Here is a 21,763-nt window from a genome sequence, read left to right as displayed (position 1 = left end):
TGCATGTCTTAGTTTTCTGGTGGTTTATCAAGATCTAGAAAGGGACATGCAGGCCACAGTAAGGATGGGACAGGAAACCTAATGCTCGTCAGTGAGAGAAGAGCTGAAAACACAGGTTAAGAAAGCCCAGGTTCTAGTGCCTGGAGGAGCTAGAACATTGGTGTGCAGATGTCCAGGCTCGACCAGCCTGGATTCTTCTTCCATAGCAGAGAGAATGTTCACTTTTAAACAGACAGAAGGCCAGATAAGACACAACTGGACTATATTCAAACCCATATAAAACTCAATTTTAAAAGTCACATAAATAATACAATACAGATTTCAATATCCATGGCAGATAATACAGCAAATGGTGGTGGGGGGCACACATTAATTTAAAGTTTCACTGAGGACAATGACCTGACCTTTTGTACCCACATGTTAAAGGGAAGGGAAGGAGGAAGAACAAAGTTGTTTCTTGGAGCAGTGGCCTTTAAAGTTTGCTTCTCACACCAATTTATTCCTTTGAGATGTTGCCGTGGAGCCACAGGAGAAACACTACTCAAAACTGCATGAAGTTTGGATAGAATGTAGCCAGTTCCTCTGAGGATTTCATGGAAATGTCAGCCAACCATGAAAAGTTAAGGAGGGACTGACCTGAAGGCCTGGGTTTGGGTAAACTAGGCAAGTAGAGCTGACATTGGTGACATCAGGTGACATGGAGTCAATGAGGTCGTTGTGACCAGGGCCTGAAAGATCTGTCTAGACGCTTGCATGCACATGGTTTATGTTTGGGAGACGGTCTCATTATGGTGCCCTGACTGGCCTCGGACTCATAGAGATCTGCCTGCTTCTGCCTCCTGAGTGCTGGGATTCAAGTGTGTGGGCTACACCCAGCCTCCCATCTAGGCTCCAAACAGTAGAGTCCAGGACAGCAGAGGAATAACCACCGCCGTGCTCACTGCGTTCATTTAACAATGGTGTCTGCATACAACTTTCCAAACTAAGTTCTTTGTGATGGGAGCCAGAACTTCCAAATGCCTAGAGCATTTCTGAGCTAAGTTGAGTCTCAGAAACTGAGTGGACGCCTGAAGGCTCATGAATACACATCTCTAAGGAGAGGCTGAAAGAAACCTCCAGAAGGTTCTTCTGGCTCAGGTCTGTGGCCTCCAGCCAGGATTGTCTCCTGACTCCTGGGATTGCAGAACTCTCACTTCCCAGGTGGCTTGGTTGGGAAACAAAGCAACAGCTGAGGCTTAAAGCGCGCTGGGTTCCAGCCAGGTCCCTGGAGAGGGCCGCCTAGGAGGTTGGCAGTGTTCATGCAGAGCCCTTCCTCTGTCTGTGTGGTTTGAATTCATGTGGAAGGAGAAAGGCTGTGCATGAACAGAAGAAAACATCTCTCTTCGCTCTGGTGCTGCGTCCCACCTACTCAGAACCCACTCATTCCCTCTTGCTGGAAAACCAGACTGTGACATTCAGGCAGCTGCCAAGGACTGTAGCAGGGCAAGGATGACTAGCAAAAAAGCAACCCCCAAGAAGCTGTTGTCGGCTTGGGATTTGCAAAGCTGAAGCTGCTGAGGGAAAAACGCCCAGAATTGGTAGACACAGACTCCACACCCAGAGCTCCGCTGAGGGGACGGGACGGCCACTTCTCATTGCGCAGACCAACCAGGGCTCTAGAGGCAGCCAGTCATTAGTTCTCAGAGCTTCAGCATGGTGGGCTCCAGGAACAGGTCTGCCCTCCTTTCCTTACCCCGGTTGGGATGGAGGCCTGAGATTGGATTCTGAATCCTGTCAGGGGTGCTTTTGTCTTTCTGAGTCATTTTAAATTACATGTGTGTGTGTTGTGTGGCATGCGCATGACAATACAGGTGCACACAGTTTGGTAGAAGGAATCGGATCCCGAGAGCTAGGGCACTGGGAACTCAGTTAAGGTCCCCTGGAAGAGCAGCAAGCCCTCTTGCCTGCTGAGCCACCTTTCCAGCTCCATGGAAGGTGGTTTTCATTAACAGAGAACTGGGCCCGTTTTCTCGAGGCCCAGAAGAGAAGTCATTGAGCCATAGATGTCAGCTAAGAATGGGCTTCCCTTCAGTGCACGTCTTTAAGAAGGACTTCAATGTGTCTATGGGATTCCCTAGGAAAGGGGCTTCTAGTATCGGCAATAATGTGAGGACCAATGATTAACCAGATGGCCCATGGTCATCTTGACAGATGTGACAGTCCCTGTAGACTGATGATGCTGAAGACCGCTGTAACCCTGATCCGCCCCACTCCTCTCATTGACTTCCAGAGAAAAGGCATGTCTAGACTCCATTTGCCATCTTGGCCAGATGAGAGTCGCAATCGCTTTTGTCAAGGAAGGACCCGAGTTTTCAGAATGAGATGTGGACTTGCGACAGACACATCGCTGTGACCCTTCTGTTCTCACCACTCACTTACCGCGAGGCAACTAAGCAGAAGGTCAACTGCTAATTACATACAGGTGCTTGCAAAGCCACAGAACTGGAGAACCAATCGTGTTGGGCCTTAGAGCAGTCAGAGTAGCAACCCCCTCTCTCCCCACCCAGTATATAGGAAAAGCAGCAGGAGCCCAGTCTACTGCTGGGAGTTCCAGGCAAAGTCAGGCCAGCGGTGTGCTCCCCGCGCTCGCAGTGAGTTCGGATGAGGCAAGGAGCTGGGCATCTGGTGGTAAGCGTACGTTGTTTAAGTCTGGAGTCTACACACTGGGAAAGGCGCAGGTCCTATCCATCCTGGAAGGTCTCCTAGATCCACAGAAGCCAAGTAGACCTGCTTCACTTCAGTCCTGACCGCCAGTCAGTTTGTGAAAGAGGTCCTCATCGAGCGTTTCATTTTGGTCCTTGGATCGCGTGGACAGGAAAATGTAGCCCCCGATGTACTCGTGCACAATCTTGCAATCTGCACTTAGGCAAGTGAACGCGATGGAGACATTTTGGTCAAACTCGATTGCCACCTGGAAAAGTAAGCCACGAATAACCTTAAATCCTGACAAGGAAGGCCAAGAAAGCAAGCGGCTGTTAGGCTGGAGATAGTCCCCAAAACACCGTGCAGAAAACGGGCTTTCTAGCCGGGCAGTGGTGGCGCACGCCTTTAATCCCAGCACTCGGGAGGCAGAGGCAGGCGGATCTCTGTGAGTTCGAGACCAGCCTGGTCTACAGAGCTAGTTCCAGGACAGGCTCCAAAGACACAGAGAAACCCTGTCTCGAAAAACCAAAAAAAAAAAAAAAAAAAAAAAAAAAAAAAAGAAAACGGGCTTTCTGAAGAATGCCTTGCCTCCTTGCGCCCCCTTGTGGTATTAGCGCTGATGCGCGTCTTTGCTCTTTTAGAGGTAAGAAAGTCCCAGTCACTCTCTGTGTGGAGGGGAAAGAAGCATTGTGGACTCTCTTTTTTTGTTGTTTGTTCATTTGCTTTTTAGAGACAGACAGGGTTTCTCTGTGTAGCCTGGAACTCACTCTGTAGACTAGGCTAGCCTCAAACTCAGAAATCTGCTTGCCTCTGCCTTCCGAATGCTGGGATGAAGGGTGTGCGCTAGCTAGATTTAACCACCGCTGGCTAGCTTTGTGGACACTCTAAGACGAGGTCTCACTGTGTGTAGCCTAGGCTGGAAGTCCTGAACTTGCAGCGATGCTCCAGTCTCAGCCTCCTGAGTTCTAGGATTATAGGTGTGAGCCACCATTGTGGAGTGCAGATTCTTTAATGGAGAACAGAAGGCCTGCCTTAGTTGTCGTCCAGCAGCGGCTGCCCGTTAGCCTTTCCTCCACAGATGTTATAAGTTCTAAAACTAGAAGACGTAGAGAATGGCCCATTCCCATCCTGGGAATTCCCTGCAGAACTTTAAAAATGAATGACGCTCAGTTCCTGCTCCTGGGCAGTAATATTAAAATGCTTTAAGATCTAGTTTCTGACCTCCATTCTATGCATGCGTGACCAGGCAGGTAATCTTGCTGAGGGGAATCCAGCATTCTGAAAAGTAGTGTGGGTCTCTCACTGCTCTGTCACGCTGCTGGTTCTCACTTAGGGAAATGAGACTGGAAAAGGAGCAACGGAAGATCGAGGCTTATGGGTTTATTTTGGTGTGTGTTGAGGTGTGTGTTGGTATGTGCGTACCCCTGTGTGCACCCCATGGAGGCCAGAGGACAGGGTCAGGTGCTTTCCTCTATTACTCTCTACTATTCCTTTAAGACGGGGTCCCTCGTGGAACAAAAGCTCCATGTTTGAGCTAGCTTGGCTGTGCAGCTAGCTCCTGGCATGTCCTGACTTCACCCCTCAATGCTGGGGTTACGTGTGTTTATAGTCAGCCTAATGGTTTCCATGGATGCTCAGGATTGAAACCCAGGTCCCTTGTGCATGTACGGCATCCGCTCTTAACCACTGAGTCACCCCACCATCCCCAAGACGGACTTTTATATCAGCAACAGCAAACTCTTCTGCATTATCAGCAGGATTCTAAGGCACTTCTAACTTTATCTAGAATTTTCTATGATGTATGCTTGGCATTGGCCTAAATATAGTTTCTAGGATGTAAAGTGATGGCAGCCATTACACAGCTGTGGGCTCAAGAGCTCATCTTATGAGACAAGGCTTTTTGGCCATCTCTGGGTATCTCTATTGCTTTCAGTAGGCAACTGAGCTGCTGGGTCCACAGGCAGTCCTAGCTCTTGACAGTTTTTTTTTAAAGTTTTCTTTATTATTTATTATGTATACAGTATTCTGTCTGCATGTACACCTGCAGGCCAGAGAGGGCATCAGATCTCATTACAGATGGTTGTGAGCCACCATATGGTTGCTGGGAATTGAACTCAGGACCTTCAGAAGAACAGTTAGTGATCTTAGCCTCTGAGCAATCTCTCCAGGCCTAGTGGAGGCTTTTTCGGCTTTGTTTTGTGTAGGGTTTCATCTAAGGTGGTTTCTGCTAAGCAAAGATTGTGCTCAACCATATATAATCCTAGGGTGAGTTTATGAAAATGGAACGAACTGTACAGCGATTCTACAATCTGCCTGCAGGAGAAGTCTTCACAGAGCTACGTCAGTTGGTAGTGTTAAGTGAATAACTTTGGGCCTATATTTGTTAGGAGATGGCTCAGAAATGTATGGTAGCATTTTAATAGGCTGTTACCACATGTTTCTGGCTCATGAGCTCTCAACGCAAAGGCAACTTAAAGAAAAAGAGTAGCGAGAATCTCCGAGAATGTATGTTTGTGGGTCAGCCTGTATTATCGGAAGCTCCCGCCTTACCTGCCGGATCTCCCAGTTGACGTTCCACTGCTTCATGTTGGCGAATCTCCACGTTGTAACCGGAATCCCGGTGACGGCATCGATTCTAATCAACCTGTTGTAGGAAACTCCCAGAATGTCATCTTTCTTGCTCCCTTTAAATCTGGAAATGACAGTATTAAGAGAGCAACTGTTACTCATATGTAACTTCTTTAAAATAACTTCTCCTTGTTGTTTGTACACGTGATGTATGTGTGTGGGTGAAGATCAGAGGACACTTTCTGGAGTCCCTCTGTCCTTCCACCTTTATGTGGGTTCCAGGGAACTCAGGCCACCAGGCCTGGACAGCGTTTACCTGCTGGGGCCAGCTCTCTGCCCCCACACACAGTTTCTCAAAGGTGACCTCATGACATTTCTGAATTATCTCAGAAGAAAAGACAGTAAGCAATCTGCGTCTAGAGGAGGACACTTTAGCTGATGCTCAGTTCCCGCTCCTGGGCAATAATATTAAAATACTTTAAGATGTTAGATCTAGTTTCTGACCTTCATTCTATGCATGTGTGCCCAGATGGTTAATATTGATGAGGGGAATCCAGCATTCTGAAAAGCAGTGTGGGTCTCTCACTGCTCTGTCTATGGACACATTTTGGAGAACCATACTTTATACACTAGACAGAGTCATTGTACCAGTGCAGATTACCGATGTTGGTGTCCCTGACTCTCGGGCTGAACGTGGACAAATTACATAACTCTGTTTTCTCATCTGTAAACTATAAGAAGGTAATAATAGATGAGCCCTACATGAGACATTCAGAACCAGAAATCTTCAGTGATCCACAGGAACAGTGTCTTGTCTGGAAAGGCTGGGGGACACGATAGATCTGTTTGCTAGGGCATCTGTCTGGAAACCCAAAACTCTATAAAGCCACACATGGGTCACACCATGAGACACGTAGCAGAGAGAGAAAGGACATGGAGGGAGGTCGCAGGTACACAGACGCAAGAGCTGAGATTCTCCTTTTGGTTTGGCACAGGTGGTTAGCCTAAAAGAACAAAACTTCTTTACAAAATCTCAACATTTCCTTCCCTATATGTAGCTGAGTTTCAGGGAGGGTTTACTCACTAGCAGAAGGTATGGAAGATTCTCAAGGGCAGCCAGAGTACCGGGGCCCTTTGTGAAATGGAAACATGCTAAACAAGAAGAACTTGACATTCTGAGAACAGAGTAGGCTTCCAGGAAGCCTTCGATGGCTGAAGGGAAAGTGAAAGGCACGCAGACCCTGGAATTACCTGACCAGGTAGTAGGTGAGGCCGAACTCCGGTAAGGACTGCCATGCCTGGATGAACTGCAGTTTGGCTTCCACCAGAGGCATCTGGGCCACGTTATGGTGAGCTTCCAGGATCCGGGCTGCCAGCTAAGCAGAAACGGGAGGCGTCAGACCGGCTTCACACTTGCTGATTGCTTTCTAATCATTCGCCTTGCTCTAGATCCCCAGTGAGAGCGGAAAGTTACAGGGCTCCACTGAACTCTGCGCAGGTGGCCCATCCTATCAATTCTAACTAGGTAGTTAATTCGCTTTCTCCCTTTTGCAGAGTTGTGAAAGTCATTGAGTAGAGGAGGGCCAAGCTCAATCAACACACCCACCCTTCTAAGGTTCGTGCATCTGGCTCTCACTTTTCATTGTGATTCCACTGGAATAGGTTCACCTGTGCAACCTCTAACCCATTCTATGGGAGCATAATTTTGTTCTTAATGGTTTTATCCTTAATTAAGTTAAATGCCATACTATTACTATATTCAGTCAGCAGTAAAATAATCTCTAACAAAATCAACAGTAATTCTGCCCCATCATCTACTTCCCAGGGCACTGTCAAATTTCTCCCTTAGCCTAATTTTCATGATGATGGCCTTAATTGAATGGAGTTCCTCCTTTTATTTTAGAGTGTTAATTCCTGTATACAAACAACCAAGCGGGTGAGAACCTGTTTAGACTTGTGCTTTTTTGCACAGCGAGGCGATACTAGACATTCCGGGTTCATATCCATGCTTTCGACACTGGAAGCCACCGGAAGCGATGTATTCCGGTTTTTCATCTTCAGAAACGAAAGGATGCTGAAGACCTCTGGCTGATAGGAGCTGTCTGCCATGGTTTTACCCTTTGATGCCAGGACGCAGGCTGCCATCCATCGGGCATATTGATCCTCCTGAAACAAAGGCAGAGAGGGCTTAGAAGCAAGTTCACCAGGGGAGCTGCCTTGTTGTCACAGACCAGCAGAGACTGGCTCCGTAGTCGATCTTAGCCAAAGGGGTGAGAGGCAACAGAGGCCTCGGGCTATGATACAAAACTATTGTTCTCAATCAAGGAAAGATGTGCTGTGGAACTCGCTCTGAGTGACCGCCACCCACGGAGGGGAACACCCAGTAAGAGGTTTTGAAACGTATCCTGTCATTTTTTTTCTTTTTTGCACAAGGAACTTTGTGTGCAAAAATGATGTGAGGAGACAAAGAAGTCTGAGCAGTGCAGACAAACGAGGCCCCACATTTCCCAAGAACTTCCTAGGTGTTACTTCCGCCTTCATAACATGGTGACATACACGATGAAGAACACCCCTCCCAGCCTTATGTATTATTTGTATCCCCATCTATCCTAGGTAAAGATTCTAACTCTAAGGAGGCAATCAGGGTCTTGGACGGGATTGGAACCAGTGAATGGCAGTTTCTATTACTCTTGAACGCTTGCACCAGGCATCCTGAGACCCAGAAGGAAGTCAGCTCAGACTGAAACAAGGAGCCAAGCTTAGGTAGACCTGTAGTTCAGTAAGATGCAGCCAGCTACTATCAACCTGGAACATCAGACTCCCCGAATGGACATTCACACGCTTTCAGAACATCGGGGCAACACTACTTACCTACTACCTCTAGGGGGCTGCTCTTTCCTGCAGTTCTATAGAGGAGCCTTCGATTTTGCTGTGAGGTGAAAACATGGTTCACAACCATTCTTTTTCCCTTTCAGTACAGAACTCAGTACATCACATAGAGTATTTAGTACTTACTATAGTATAGGTGTTGGGTTCGGCGATTTAGCCTATGTGTAGGCTACTGTATGTTCTGACCATGCCTGAGGTAGGTTTAGCTGGGATGTTTGTAGGTTAGGTGTTTAAAGTGCAATTTTGACTGAACGGTAATTTTAATTTGTGATGTGTTTATGGGATCGAGTCCATTAGATGTACATCAACAAGCATCTGTGTGTTTTGCTCTTAGGATTCAATTTTTTTATGTATTCATTTAGTGTGTGTGTGTGTGTGTGTGTGTGTGTGTGTGTGTGTGTTAGGGGTGGGTGCGTGTGTATCCTGGTGTATGAGTGGAGGAGATCAAAAGACGACCTAGGGGAGTCAGCATTTTCCTTCCGCTGTTGAGTCCTGGGGATCGAACTCAGATCATCCCATTTGGCAGCAGGCACCTTTCCTCACTGAGCCATCTCGCCAACCCCTGCTCTCTGTCTTAATCCAGAGGAATTGATGAGATTTCGTGGCTGTACTTACATGGTCACATCTCAAATACACTTCGTTCATCCCATCGGCGACGGGGATTAGTAACTTGATTCCGAATTTTCTTCCCGCCACATTCACATCTGGTGCAATCTCACAGCCTGACGAACAAAAAGCAGGGGGAAACTGAGGGCTGGGAAATCTGTTGTAACAAATACCCGCGTACATCTGCAGCAAAGACATGACCATAAGCCAAAGCCAGAGGAGCAGCCAATAACAATAATTAAAGGAAAATTAAATAGGTTTATAAACAACATGGACAGAGAAGATGATTTTATTATTTTGTTTAAAAATTCAATTGGCTTCATTTTTAGGATGATATGTATGTATGCATGTATATATGTATGTATGTATGTATGTATGTATGTATTTTGAGACAAGATCTCAACGTGTCCCAGGCTGGCTTTGAATTTGCTGTGTAGCTTAGACTCGCCTAGAATCCATCATCCTCCTGCCTCAGGAGGTTAACCCCTCTCCTTGTATAAATAAAAAATTTAAGAGGGAGCAAAGAAGAAGCGATTCTCTGCTGCAGCGACGGCAGAGCCGAGGTCATTGACTGATCAGATAACCAAGGAAGCAGAGACACCAATATGCTCCTAGTCACTTCCAGCAGTTAGAATGCGCGCTGAAGTAACTAAGAATGAAACGTAACATTTCTTGGCATTTCCTGCCCCGCCCCCCCCCCCCCCCCCATCTCTAATGCTTAGGATTGAATCAGGGATCTTGCACAAAAGTCCACACTCTACCACCGAGTCAAGCCCCAGCCTGGACACAACTGTTTCTGAATGAGAAACAGGCTGGGTGACAAGGGAGAGCACAGCACGGACCCCACGCGATGCGCATGCTCTGTAATGTGGAGGAGCCGCTGCGGCAAGGAGCGGGCACAGAGTTCTCCTGGATCCCGCTGGATGCCACAGCGAGGTGCGAAAAGCTCTTACCTCTAATGTTTAGTTTTTCTATTGGCTCTCCTTGTTCAAGTTCCTTATTTTTAAAGTAGGCTATAGACGTGTCCTTAAAGACAAACCAGTATTGCTTGAAAGCTTTTAACATTAGCTTCTTGGGCCTGCAAATTAAAATACAGCAAATGTTTAAACACCGGTCAGAACTGCAGAACACACTGCAAATTTCCAGTGGAGTAAGGCCTTGGGATAACATAGTCTTTATATGTTAGCAGACATATAAAGATCATATGGATCAGACCCAGGGCTTTGGGCATGCTCAGTGCTGTACCACTGAACTGCACACCAGCCCACTAACAAACAAAAGCGAGAAGGGAAATGTTGGTGTGTGTTGCACAAATTAATGCAAAGGCCCAGAAGTCATAAGTCAGACCTCTTTATTTTTTTTATTTTTATTTTTTGGTGTTTTGAGACAGGGTTTCTCTGTGGCTTTCAAGCCTGTCCTGGAACTAGCTCTGTAGACCAGGCTGGTCTCGAACTCACAGAGATCCACCTGCCTCTGCCTCCCGAGTGCTGGGATTAAAGGCGTGTGCCACCATCGCCCAGCTATAAGTCAGACCTCTTGAGTCCATGTTCTTCCTCCGCCACTGTGGGACTCCTAACAGTGGGAGCAGGGGCTGTCTTTGACTCTTTTTTTCTGGCTTTTGGGGCCCTATTTCTCTTATTAGGTCGCCTTGTGCAGCCTTAATACAAAGGGGAGATGCTTAGTTTTACTGCAGCTTGATATGCCATGTTTTGTTGGTATCCATGGGTGGCCTGCCCTTTTCTGAATAGAGAGGATGGGGTGGAGGAAAGGGAAGATTGAGGGAGGGCTTTGAGGAGGAAGAAGAAACTGAAGTCTGAATGTAAAATTAAAAAAAAAAACAAAAAAAAAAAACAAAAGATCTGCCTTGTGGTGGCAGTGTGCGCCTTTAATCTCAGCACTCAGGAGGCAGAGGCAGAGGCAGGTGGACCTCTGTGAGTTCAAAGCCAGGCTGGTCTACAGAGAGTTCCAGGACAGCCAGGGCTGTTTAGTGAAAACCTGCCTTAAAAAAGCAGAAAAAAACTAAGCCAACCAACCAACCAACCAACCAACCAACAACAAAAACCCATGAAGCTATTTTGAATACCTGCCTCCCTTATGAACATGTAAGTATTTCCAGGCAGTAACACTGTACTACTAAAAACATTATTAGCTCTACACAAAAATATGAAGTGAGTGAAACATTAAGCCCATTTCAAGAGAGGAAAGCAGTTGCTTTCTCAAAGCCCAGTGGGTTTACCTTGGCTGTATTACCGAATCGTGACGCTAGAGCCCTACCTGTGCAAGGGTTTGTTGAGACAGAACTTCTAAATCCCAGCTTCACGGAAGCCAGTCACTCGCTTAGAAAAGTTAAGTAGAATATACAGAATTTTAATATTTTTAATAAGTACACTTCAAACTCACTGTAGCTCTTGAATTAGGCAATATCCAACACGGAAATATATGTTACCATGTTTTAAAAGCGTCCAGACCTTTTCTTTTCTTTTATGATTTTGAGGACTGAACCAGGACCTGGCACACTGGACAGACACTCTACCACTGAACTCGATCCTCAGCCATTAATGAGTTTGTAAAACTATCTTAGGGGGTGGGTGGGTGGGGGGATGAATGAGAAGAAAGTATAATGACACTTATGTAGGAAGACAGCACAATGCATCATTTTGTATGCCAGCTGTGGGTGGTTTGAAGGAAAATGGCCACCAAAGGGAGAGGCACTATTAGGCTTTATTGGAATGGGCGTGGCCTTGTCAGAGGAAGTGTGTCACTGTGAAGGTGGGCTTTGAGATCTCTTATATGCTCAAGCCACACCAGCGTCTCAGACCACTTCTGTTGACCACAGATCAAGGTGGAGGAATCTCGCTCAGCTCCTTCTCCAGCACCATGATTGCCTGCACTCTGCCTTGCTTCCGGCCATGACAATGGACTGAACCTCTGAACTGTTAAGTGAGCCACCCAGCTAATGTTTTCCTCCTTAAGAGTTGACATGGTCATGGTGTCTCTTCACAGCAACAGAAACTCCAACAAGACAACAGCCTAAAAATTACTATTTTAGTACTGTAATCAGGAATGGTTGTCATTGAGGAGTTTTGAATTTTATTTTTTTTGACATGTAAAGAGTTTTATGCACTTAATATACAAGTCTGGATGAGTTTTGGGGTACCAGTGTGAAATCATCGCCCTTAACGCCACCTGTATATTAGAAACCTGTCAGAGTTTCCTTGGGTTTTCCTTGTTACCATTCTCTTCAGGGCAAGAGCAGTTAATTTTCTTAGCAAATTCCTCTTTGCCATGGAGACCTCCAGGACTTGCTTATCTTCCACATAAGCTCTGTATCCCCCAGGCCTCACCCATTTCCTTCTTACTCCAGACCCTCATGCTACTTCTGCCTTCCACTTCTCTAAATTTGATCTTGCAGAGCTATGACAGTTGTCATGGTTTGGGTTTTTTGAGACAGGGTTTCTCTGTGTAACAGTCCTAGCTGTCCTGGGACTGGCTTTGTAGACTAGGCTGGCCTTGAACTCACAGAGATCCGCCTGCCTCTGTCTCCTGAGTGCTGGGATTAAAGGCGTGCACCACCACCCTCAGCATTTGTCTCTTTAATACATGGCATGATTATTGGTAGCAAGGTAGCCATGGAAACATTGCAGATTATTTTTAAAATGCTGTCTTTGGGGGATGGAGAGTTGGCTCAGCAGTTAAGAACACTTACTGCACCCACATGGTAGCTCACAATCACCGGTAACTCTATTTCCTCGGACTCGGACGCCTCTTCTGGCCTCTGCGTGCACCAGGTATGCACATGATGCATACACACACACACACACACATGCACGCGCACACACACACACACACACCAATGCAGTCAAAACACTCATATACATAAAATACAAAAATAAAATTTAAGAAATGCTGTTGTGGGAGGTCCTTCCACTCCTCCAGCCAATAGCCGCTGAGATACCAGCCTATTGGGGCGTGGTCTCTCTCTTTAAAAAAGCAGCCACTTCCCTCCTTGCTCTCTCTTACTTCCTGCTCCACTTCCGGTGACTAGACTCCCTTCCTGATTGTGCAGAGGGCTGTTGTCTGTGATCTGTAAGTTTTTTCCCCTTTAAATAAATAACCATTCTATTAATCTTAATTCCAAACTGGTGTGGGATTGTTTGTGACTTATGCCTCCGCCTTCATTTGGTGCCCAATGTGGGGCTCGAACCCACAACCCTGAGATTAAGAGTCTCGTGCTCTACCGACTGAGCTAGCTGGGCGGCCAGGAGCCGGGCTGTGGGAAGAGGCCCGCAGCTCCTACAACAAAATGCCATCTTCACAACATTGCTATCTTTCAAAACCTGGTCATTCTATCACTATTGCACAATCACTGGTCCCTCCAGAGAGAAACTATGTAAACTGTTTTGGTGGTGGCTTACAAGTGATGGTAAGTGTAGGATACTTGTTTTTGAAAAGTAAAGCCACCAGGCAGCAGAACACAGGTCATTTTTAACACATCATCCCTTTGTAAAACACTAGCACACCTACAAGAAGGGGTCGCCTTCATTTGTTTCATGATGTGCTAGCTATACTGTCTTCAGAGGCTATGAAAACTAAATTTCTTTGTGAGATAATTTTACATATTTTCTAAGGCTATAATTTGCCACATCAAAGTATTCTTTTCCCTGAAGCTCTGAGTATCATCAGACTGGCCAATTGTAGTTACAGCTTCTTGTGCCACAGAAGAGACCTGAGACCATACCCTGTCAACATAACAAAAGACCAAACAAACCAACCCTAGTCACCCAGTGACAAATGACATCTTTGGACCCTTGCTTCTCATGGAGACACCATTCACCAGTCAGTCTTTGCAAGGCCTTTGCCTCTTGTGTGGTCAAAAGCAACTTGCATTTCTCTCAAGGCCAGGTGCCCCAGTGAAGTTTTGGTTTGTTAAGAGAAGTCAATAAACCATAATGCAACACAGTGACTGCTTTGTTTCTTTCAGCTTAGCACTCCTTGGCACTATCACAAGGGTGGCAATCATCCATTAAAACAAACAGAGACCGCAGAAGGTTGACCAACACTGAGCAGGTGAATGGAGGCCCAGGAACGAACAGAAACAGACCGTGATTACACTGCCAAACAGCTCTCTGATGGTGTCAGGGTCCTGAGCCCCCTGAGCAGACCCTAGCAGAAAGGCTGTTGTGATACAGATGCTCATTCTTGCTGACCTGCTCGTGTTTATACCACTGGTCTGCGAGCATCTCTGTGCCAGGCACCAGGCTACATTCGTCAAATGCCCCATTTGATCCAGCGCTCCCAACAAGCTCAAGAAGAGGTATACCCCTCACTTTACAGCTTGGGAAACTAAAGCTCAGAGTCATAAAATCCCCGCTCAAGGCGGCCAGTGCATGGGGCGGGGGTTAAGGTTCAACTCATTCAACAACTCTTGTGACAAAGCCCATAAGTCAGAGCCCACCTTTGACCCGTGAACCTGCCCGCTGGTTATACAATTACGCCCAACCCCAGGCCCTACTTGTGGGGGTCTGCTACAAGGCATTCTTTTGCCCTTTCAACTTACTTACCTAAATAACTTGAGATAATCTGAAAGTTTCGGGATATCGGTAATGTCCTCCTAAAGAGAAATGCAAGGATGACCAGCAGGAACCTTACAGACGGCATTTCCACCCACTCCTGCCTCACGCAGCACGGCAATCACTTGCCACAGAGCTGCTTTAAAATCTGAGTTAATGAAAATGAAATGGCACGAGAGACTGAGTTCCTTAGTTAGATGAACCAGTAGTTATCTCCTGGGAGGGGAGGAGAAGGGTGGAAACTGAATAAGGAACATGCAGGGGCGTCTGGGTAGGTGACAAAGTCCTCTTTCCCAATCCTGGATGGTGACTTGGTTAGCAATATTAGTTTGTTACTATGTATGTTTGTATATATATAAATACACGTATTTAAACATACAAACATACATATTAAAAAGTAATATATATATATATGCATACATAAAAACACTTTTCTTTGTGAGCATAAAGATGTGAAGAGAAGTAAAACCAATGGGTACTTCTTATACTTACACATCATTCAAGTTAAAAATTTGAGTTACGAATGCAGACCTTTATGTATGAACAGATCTTCTATAATTTCTAAGTTAAAGCTGGCTACTATGGTAGGCCTGGTCACTGATTAAACTTGGCAGGAAACTGGTTCAAAGTTCATTCTGAGGTGGCCATTGAAGGCTGGCTGCCGCACATAAAACTCCCGGGGGGAAGGAGGGAATTTCTCATTTGTCCAAGCAGGATTAACTTCCTGTTACACACTCAGTGTAGGTGGCAGGCGGAAAGGAACTCCAGTGTCTGCTCCGGTAGGCACGGGCCTTGTGTGGGAAGCGTTTGCTCCCCCTTTGAAGCCAGTTACTGGTAAGAGGACTCAATGAAAGCACAAAAATGCTGTGACTCCTTCTTAGCGCTCAGCACAGCTCCAGCAGCCCCACTGCTTGGATTCAGTGCGGTTACACCAGCAATTGTTCCCTTGGTTGAAGAAGTTAAAACAAAAGAGCAAAGCCCAGGGAAAGGATCCAGCCAGAGGGGCGTTCCAATGACAAAGCTGCCATTCATGCCCCTACTGGGAGAGGCAAGGGGTGCCTAACTGCTTTTCTTTCTTAGGGATGACTGGAGGGGTTTAGCTCCTGAAATCCAAATTGTTTGGGAGTGTTCGATTCTATTCTAGATCAGTAGTTCTCAACCTTCCTAATACTGTCCTTCACACAGCATTAATGCCGTTCCTCATGTTGTGGTGATCCCCAGCCATAAAATTATTTTCTTTTACTACATCATAACTGTAATCTTGTTATGGTTATGAATGGTAAGGAAATATCTGATAGGTGACTCCTGCGATAGGGTCATTCAACCCCCAAGGGGTCACGACCCACAGGTTGAGAACTGCTGTCCTAGCCACAGGCCTTCCCCTCAGTCAGCCTTGCTCAGTGACAACGTCTGACCAGATGCCAAGGCTTACCTGTTTCTTCATCCTCAGCTGCCCTAGGCTGTACAGCTCTTTCTAAACTTAAAAGATCAAGGGCATGTTCCGTGCCAGTGTAGGGAAGCCCATTGTAGTTTCCCCACATACTCTGCCAGCTGGTCCCCCAAAAGAAACGCAATACAAAAACTTTCATGGGTGGTGGTGAAATTATCTCGCAATCCCTTGTCCCGCTAGCCTGAGAAAAGCCAGTTCTTGTTAAATTTAAGCGGGTCATGCGAGCGACGTATTTTTCTTTTTGCAAGAAATGTTCTTCCGGTTCCAGTCTGCATTTGTCAGCACAAATTCTGAGTTACCGGAAGGTTCATACCAAAGTGTTGTCCGCCTTCCCGCCTTCGAGGGTCACTTCCAAACTAGAGAGTGCCGCTTCCACCTCATCAACCTCAGACTTGGCGGCAAAGTCCTGGATTTCTGCACACAGTGACAGTTTGCTGATGTGGTACTAAAACATAAAAAGAGGTTTTAGTTTTCTTTAGTTAAATTAATATATATGTATATATTTTAAAGATTTATTTATTTATTATGTATTCAGTGTTCTGCCTGCATATATCCCTGCAGGCCAGAAGAGGGCACCAAATCTCATTACAGATGGTTGTGAGCCACCATGTGGTTGCTGGGAATTGAACTCAGGACCTTTGGAAGAGCAGGCAAAGCTCTTAACCACTGAGCCATCTCTCCAACCCTAATATATGTTTTTGAGACAGGATCTTGCCTGTTTGTTCAGGCTAGTCTCAAACTTTCTAGGTAGCCTAAGCAGCCCTTGAATTTATGATCCTCCTGCCTCAGTCTCTCACATGCTGGAGTTACAGGCCTGCTCTACCTCACCTGGCTCAAGACCAGAGGCTTTAGAAATGTTACATCCACAAGCACTCCGAGGAGAGTTTCCCTGGAATCCCGAACATCTGGAAGGAGGTCTGTCTATGCAGGAAAATGACATCCAAGTGGGCTAATTTTGAGATTTTGATAGTTGGGGGTCAAACTTTGTTCTGCCTTGTCTCTGTGTATGTGAGGGGCAAGCAACGGGAATTGCAGAATAGACGCCTTATATAGCGTGTGCACACGCATAGATTGTGAGGAACATTTTACACGGAAAGTTACTCTCTTAATTTTCATTTCCGTCATCACAGAAACAACTAGAAGGGTTTAACCAGAACAAACTAAAATTGTCTCCCCCACCCCCGAGGAGAGCTATAGACATCCCCACCCCCGAGGAGAGCAGCAGACCCCCACCCCTGAGAAAAGCTGCAGCCAGCCCCCACCCCCTTGGAGAGCTGCAAACATCCCCACAACCTGCAGCGCTGCAAAGATTAACATTTCTTCTTCTGTGCAGTCGATTTCTTCCAAGAGAACAGCCCACCTGGCTTGCTCGTAGAGTTGGTTTATTCGGACAGCGTCATACTAGAGAAAGAAACACATGTATGTATGCATGTGGGCATTTGTTTATTCTTGCGTAACCGGGACCATTCTTTGTGAATCCCACTCTCGAGTCTAGCTCAGGCCACTTCCTGTTGCTCTGCTCCTTTGACTTCTGTGGTATCTCCCAGAGTTTCTTCAAGCAGTCAAATTAGTCCATCATCGGTGCCATGATTTTTGCTCTCCGTACCATGTTTCTATTGAAAGTAAAAACACGCACTACACGATCGATAAAGAAAGACGAGGCTGATCTCCAAACGCTGCCATTTCAAGAAGAACCTGACGGGGACGTTTAAAATGGAACTTTATACCTATTCATAGGTGAACCAGAAGATATAACACTCAAGTGTTGACAAGACAACTTTGAAAAAGAATCACATTGAAAGAGACCCTTGTACCACCAGACACCAAACACAGTAATCAGAATAGCAGGTTCCTGGTTTACGATGGACACCAGTTACTACTACACATGTATGTACATTTACTAGAAAGTAAAAACATGATATGTAGCAATGAAAATTCATGAATATTCAGGGAACAAAAATCCAAAACAAGAAAAAATAACATCACTCCAAATTAGCTGACCCGTGGACTAAGGAATTTAAACATACCAAACCTCAGTGGGGTTCCACCTCACATCAGTATGATCGTGCTAACATGAAAACCAGACAATAACCAGGGGTGGTGAGGATGGGGGACGGTCAGAACGAGAGCACACAGCTGGCTCTAACATGGGGCAGACAAAGCACTAAACACAGTCTAGGAGCCAGCCATTCCTCTCCCTTAAAAAAGGGGGAAGTAAAAACTCGGATACTTGGCAACTCTTCACAGCAGTATTATCCACAGCAGGCAGAGTTGAAGCAGCGTGAATGTCCATCAATGGACATCAACGGACAAGTCAATGAGCAAAAGACGGTATGTGCACACAGTGGTATGTGCACATATTCCATGTGGTGGTTTGAACGAGAATGGTCCCCATAGGCTCGTATGTTTGAGTACTTACTCCCCAGTTGGTGGAACTGTTTGGGAAGGGTTAAGAAGGGGTCACCTCACTGAGGGTAGGCTTTGACGTTTCAAAGCCCATGCCACTCCCAGCTACCTCTCTCTCCCCTCTGCCTTCTGCTTATGTACCAGGACATAAGAGCCCAGCTGCTGCTCCAGCACCATGCCTGCTAGCCTGCTGCTACTCTTCCCAGCACGGTGGGCACAATTCCTCCTCAAATAGTACAGTTCCTAACAAACTCTTTCTGCAATAAAATGCTTTGGTCATGGTGTTTTGTCATAGAAATCAAAAAATAACTAAGATATCTGGTTTTTAAATGGAAGAAAATCCTGTTTCCATGTTGTAACATGGATGATTCCCAAAGATGAAAACCTTGAAATGAGCAATGAGGAAAACTATTACATGATGCCTCTACTATGCACGACCTAGAGTAGGTAGACTCATCCATCCAGAAAGTCAGAAGTAAAGTGTTCTGACCTCTCTGGGCCTGGGGGAGGAGAAGAGAGTGACTGTTCAATGGTGGTAGTCTGGGATGCTGAAAGAGTAAGGGAAATGGACATGGATAACACTTGCATTATGAATGTTCAGGAACACTGAGCTACCACTTACAACAAGACGGCAAATGAATAATATGTGCACTATAAAGAATTAAAAAAGCCCAAATGTGCATGAGTATTCATAGCATTATAGCAATATTAATGACAGTCAAATGTGGAAATAATTTAGATATTCTTTGATGAGATGAATTAATGAGTAGACATAGTATATCACACAATGGGACATTATTTGGTAATAAAATGAAATACTTGTATATACTAAAATATAGATGAACTTGGAAAACATGTTATATGAAAGAGATTAGTCACAAAGTCCTGCATGCTCTATAATTCTATGTATTACTTTATTTTATTTTATTTTTTTTGAGACAGGATCTCATGTGGCTCAGGTTAGCCTCCAACTTAACATGTAGCTGAGGATGACCCTGAACTTCTGATCCTCCTGCTTCCATCTCCTAAGCGTGAGAGTTAGAATTATAGGCACAGTGGTTCAGGCAATTGAACTCAGAGCTAGATGAGAACTCTATCAAATGAACTAGGTCCTCAGCCACAATAGGCAAATCCATAAAAACATTGGTTTGTTGTTCTTGCCTGGGGCTGGCAGGATTAAAGGGCAATCAGAATTGTGGCATAGGGCTTCTTCCTATGGGGTCACAGAAGGTTGTGAAAATAGACAGCAGATACATTTGAACAATTCTGTGAATACATAAAACCATCGATCCGTGCATATTCCGTAGGTAAATGCAAGGTCTTTAAATGGGTGAAGGAAGCCTTCCGTTCCCCTTCTGTTCTCCCCTTTCCACCTTTCCCTCTTCCTAGAATCTGGAGCATGCTAAGCACATGCTCTACTAATGAACCCCACTCCCTGGCCTGCAGATGAGGTTCTATGTAAGACAAGATACCTAAACGTTATGATATATAAAGTAGACTTGACAACATAGAATTAAACATTTACAGTGAAAAATACATTCAAGAGGTCATACATTCATCAGATAAAGATCGAAAGAATGTATTTCATTAAATAGAAGAGACAATATTCATTAATACAAACCATTCCTATGAATGAATATAAAAATTAGAAAATCTAAGAGGAGGTAGAACAAACATAAACAGGTGTTCCACAGAGAAAACCAAATAGCCATTTAAACACCAGAAAAGATGCCCAACCTTACCAAAAAAATTTAGAGGATTCAAACTCAAACAAGACGGCAGAATTTCTGTCCTATCGGATTGGCTTGTGAGGCATTGTTAGTATCCGATGTTGTGGGAGGAGGTGCATCTGGTTCGCTTTGCAGCTGTGGTTATAGGAATGCTATCTAGACACATCTCTTAATATTCTCTTGCACTTGATGAGTATCTAGACAGAAATGCTGGCACTCATCAGACACTCTTGTAAGATGCTTGCCACACATGGTTCCCAACAGTATGTGTTAGCCTTTCTTTGACTACAGTTCAGTTGATAAAAGAGGAAACTGGACTTTAGATACTGATGTGAAAGATGGCTCTGTGAGATAAAAAGCTGCAAGCGCAGAGCATGCAAACGCTCCCATCTATACAGGGAACACACGGTCCTGGAAACCTGGTAAATACAGCCTAGAAAAAGTGTGGAAAATCTGCAAGGATGTTAGTCATGAAGTTGTGGCTGCCTTTAAGAGAAAGGTCATAGCCAAGGGTGGTTCTCTTTGTTCTTTTGGAATGAGTTTACTGGGTATATTTATTGCGTATATTTAGGGTTTGCAACATGGAATATAGAAATAATATTATCGATAGTAATATTAGCAATAAAATAATAATAAGAAATATAAGAATAATAATATGGAAAGTAAAATGGTTTTGTTTATGAAAAGAGCAACCAACTCACCAAAATCATGAGGTAAGAAAAGCTTGTAATACATACATGTCTACTGTCCGTGGTCCTCATGTCCTACATAAACACTCTAGAATTACTCATTCTGTGTGTCTGCTACTTTCTATCCTTTGACCTGTGTCTCTCTATTGTCTATTTACCTGACCAGTGCTGCCCTCACTAATACTGTATCTTGGTGTGTTCATGACTTTTTCTTCTATGTCTTCTCTTTTTGGAGTCTACGTACAAGTGTTCTGCTCTATTTTACTTGGCATATGTGTCCTCCAGACTCATTTGTGCTGTGGCAAATGGCAAAATCTCTTTTAAAGTCATTCGTATCTATGCACCCAAAACTTCACAGACGCTATGCATTTAGGTTAAACACTATTTTTTATTCTAAATAATCCCTCTTTACATTTATCTTAAAAACAGCCTCAACTGTGGTAGAATATGTCTAACAAAATTAATCTTGACCTTTAAAATGTATGGTTTAGTGGCACAGGTACATCCACAATGTCGCACAAGCACCCACTTTCCAAAGTCTTCGTCTTGTATGACCAAGAGTCTATTCTATTCTATTCTATTCTATTCTATTCTATTCTATTCTATTCTATTCTTCTATTCTATTCTATCTATTCTATTCTTCTATTCTCATTAAATCATAGTTTCCATGTTAGCATTTGTTCTGTTTTTAGGAAATGATTTCAAATCTCTCTCTCTCTCTCTCTCTCTCTCTCTCTCTCTCTCTCTCTCTCTCTCTCTGTGTGTGTGTGTGTGTGTGTGTGTGTGAATTTGGTATGTGCTTGTGTGCTGTATGGACATGTGTCTGTTAGGTGTGTGAAGAGGAACAGAGGGGTGTGTTGATATCCTCATCTATCACCCTCTGCCTATGACTTTGAAGCAGGCCTCTCGTTGGAGTTCATGGTTTTTTCAGTTAGTTTGGCACCCTGAAAGCCCCAGTATCCGCCTCAGCCTGCCCATCTCAGCGCCAGGGTTACAGACACATATGAGACCATGCAGAGTTAGCTCCTCAGGTGCTAGGATCTGGTGGAGCAAGCACTCTTAATCACTGAATGATTTCTCCAGGCCCATTTGAAATTTTTTTATAATGAGTACATATTATATTGTATATTTTGAAAAAAATTAATAAAGAAAACATGAAGAAAACTTGAAAAA

General features: G+C 44.9%; 1 protein-coding gene across 1 annotated transcript in view; it reads right to left on the bottom strand.

Annotated features, from left to right (window-relative positions):
• Window positions 1–246: 246 nt before the first annotated feature.
• Window positions 247–21,763, bottom strand: part of Fermt1 (FERM domain containing kindlin 1) — a 38,733-nt gene continuing 17,216 nt past the window's right edge. Inside the window, exons 7-15 of the mRNA XM_041670433.1 lie at window positions 17,059–17,166; window positions 16,079–16,210; window positions 14,307–14,356; window positions 9,699–9,823; window positions 8,755–8,861; window positions 7,195–7,416; window positions 6,502–6,626; window positions 5,233–5,374; window positions 247–2,950 (exon numbers count right to left, since the gene is read on the bottom strand). Of these exons, the coding sequence (XP_041526367.1) occupies window positions 2,777–2,950; window positions 5,233–5,374; window positions 6,502–6,626; window positions 7,195–7,416; window positions 8,755–8,861; window positions 9,699–9,823; window positions 14,307–14,356; window positions 16,079–16,210; window positions 17,059–17,166 (1,185 nt within the window). The 3' untranslated portion in view covers window positions 247–2,776. The remainder of the gene's footprint in view (window positions 2,951–5,232; window positions 5,375–6,501; window positions 6,627–7,194; window positions 7,417–8,754; window positions 8,862–9,698; window positions 9,824–14,306; window positions 14,357–16,078; window positions 16,211–17,058; window positions 17,167–21,763) is intronic.

Source organism: Microtus oregoni, unplaced genomic scaffold (genome assembly GCF_018167655.1).
Source record: "Microtus oregoni isolate MIOR12 unplaced genomic scaffold, Mior012 000020F_ref0000438, whole genome shotgun sequence".
Taxonomy (NCBI): domain Eukaryota; kingdom Metazoa; phylum Chordata; class Mammalia; order Rodentia; family Cricetidae; genus Microtus; species Microtus oregoni.
This window is presented reverse-complemented; position numbering and strand designations above follow the sequence as displayed.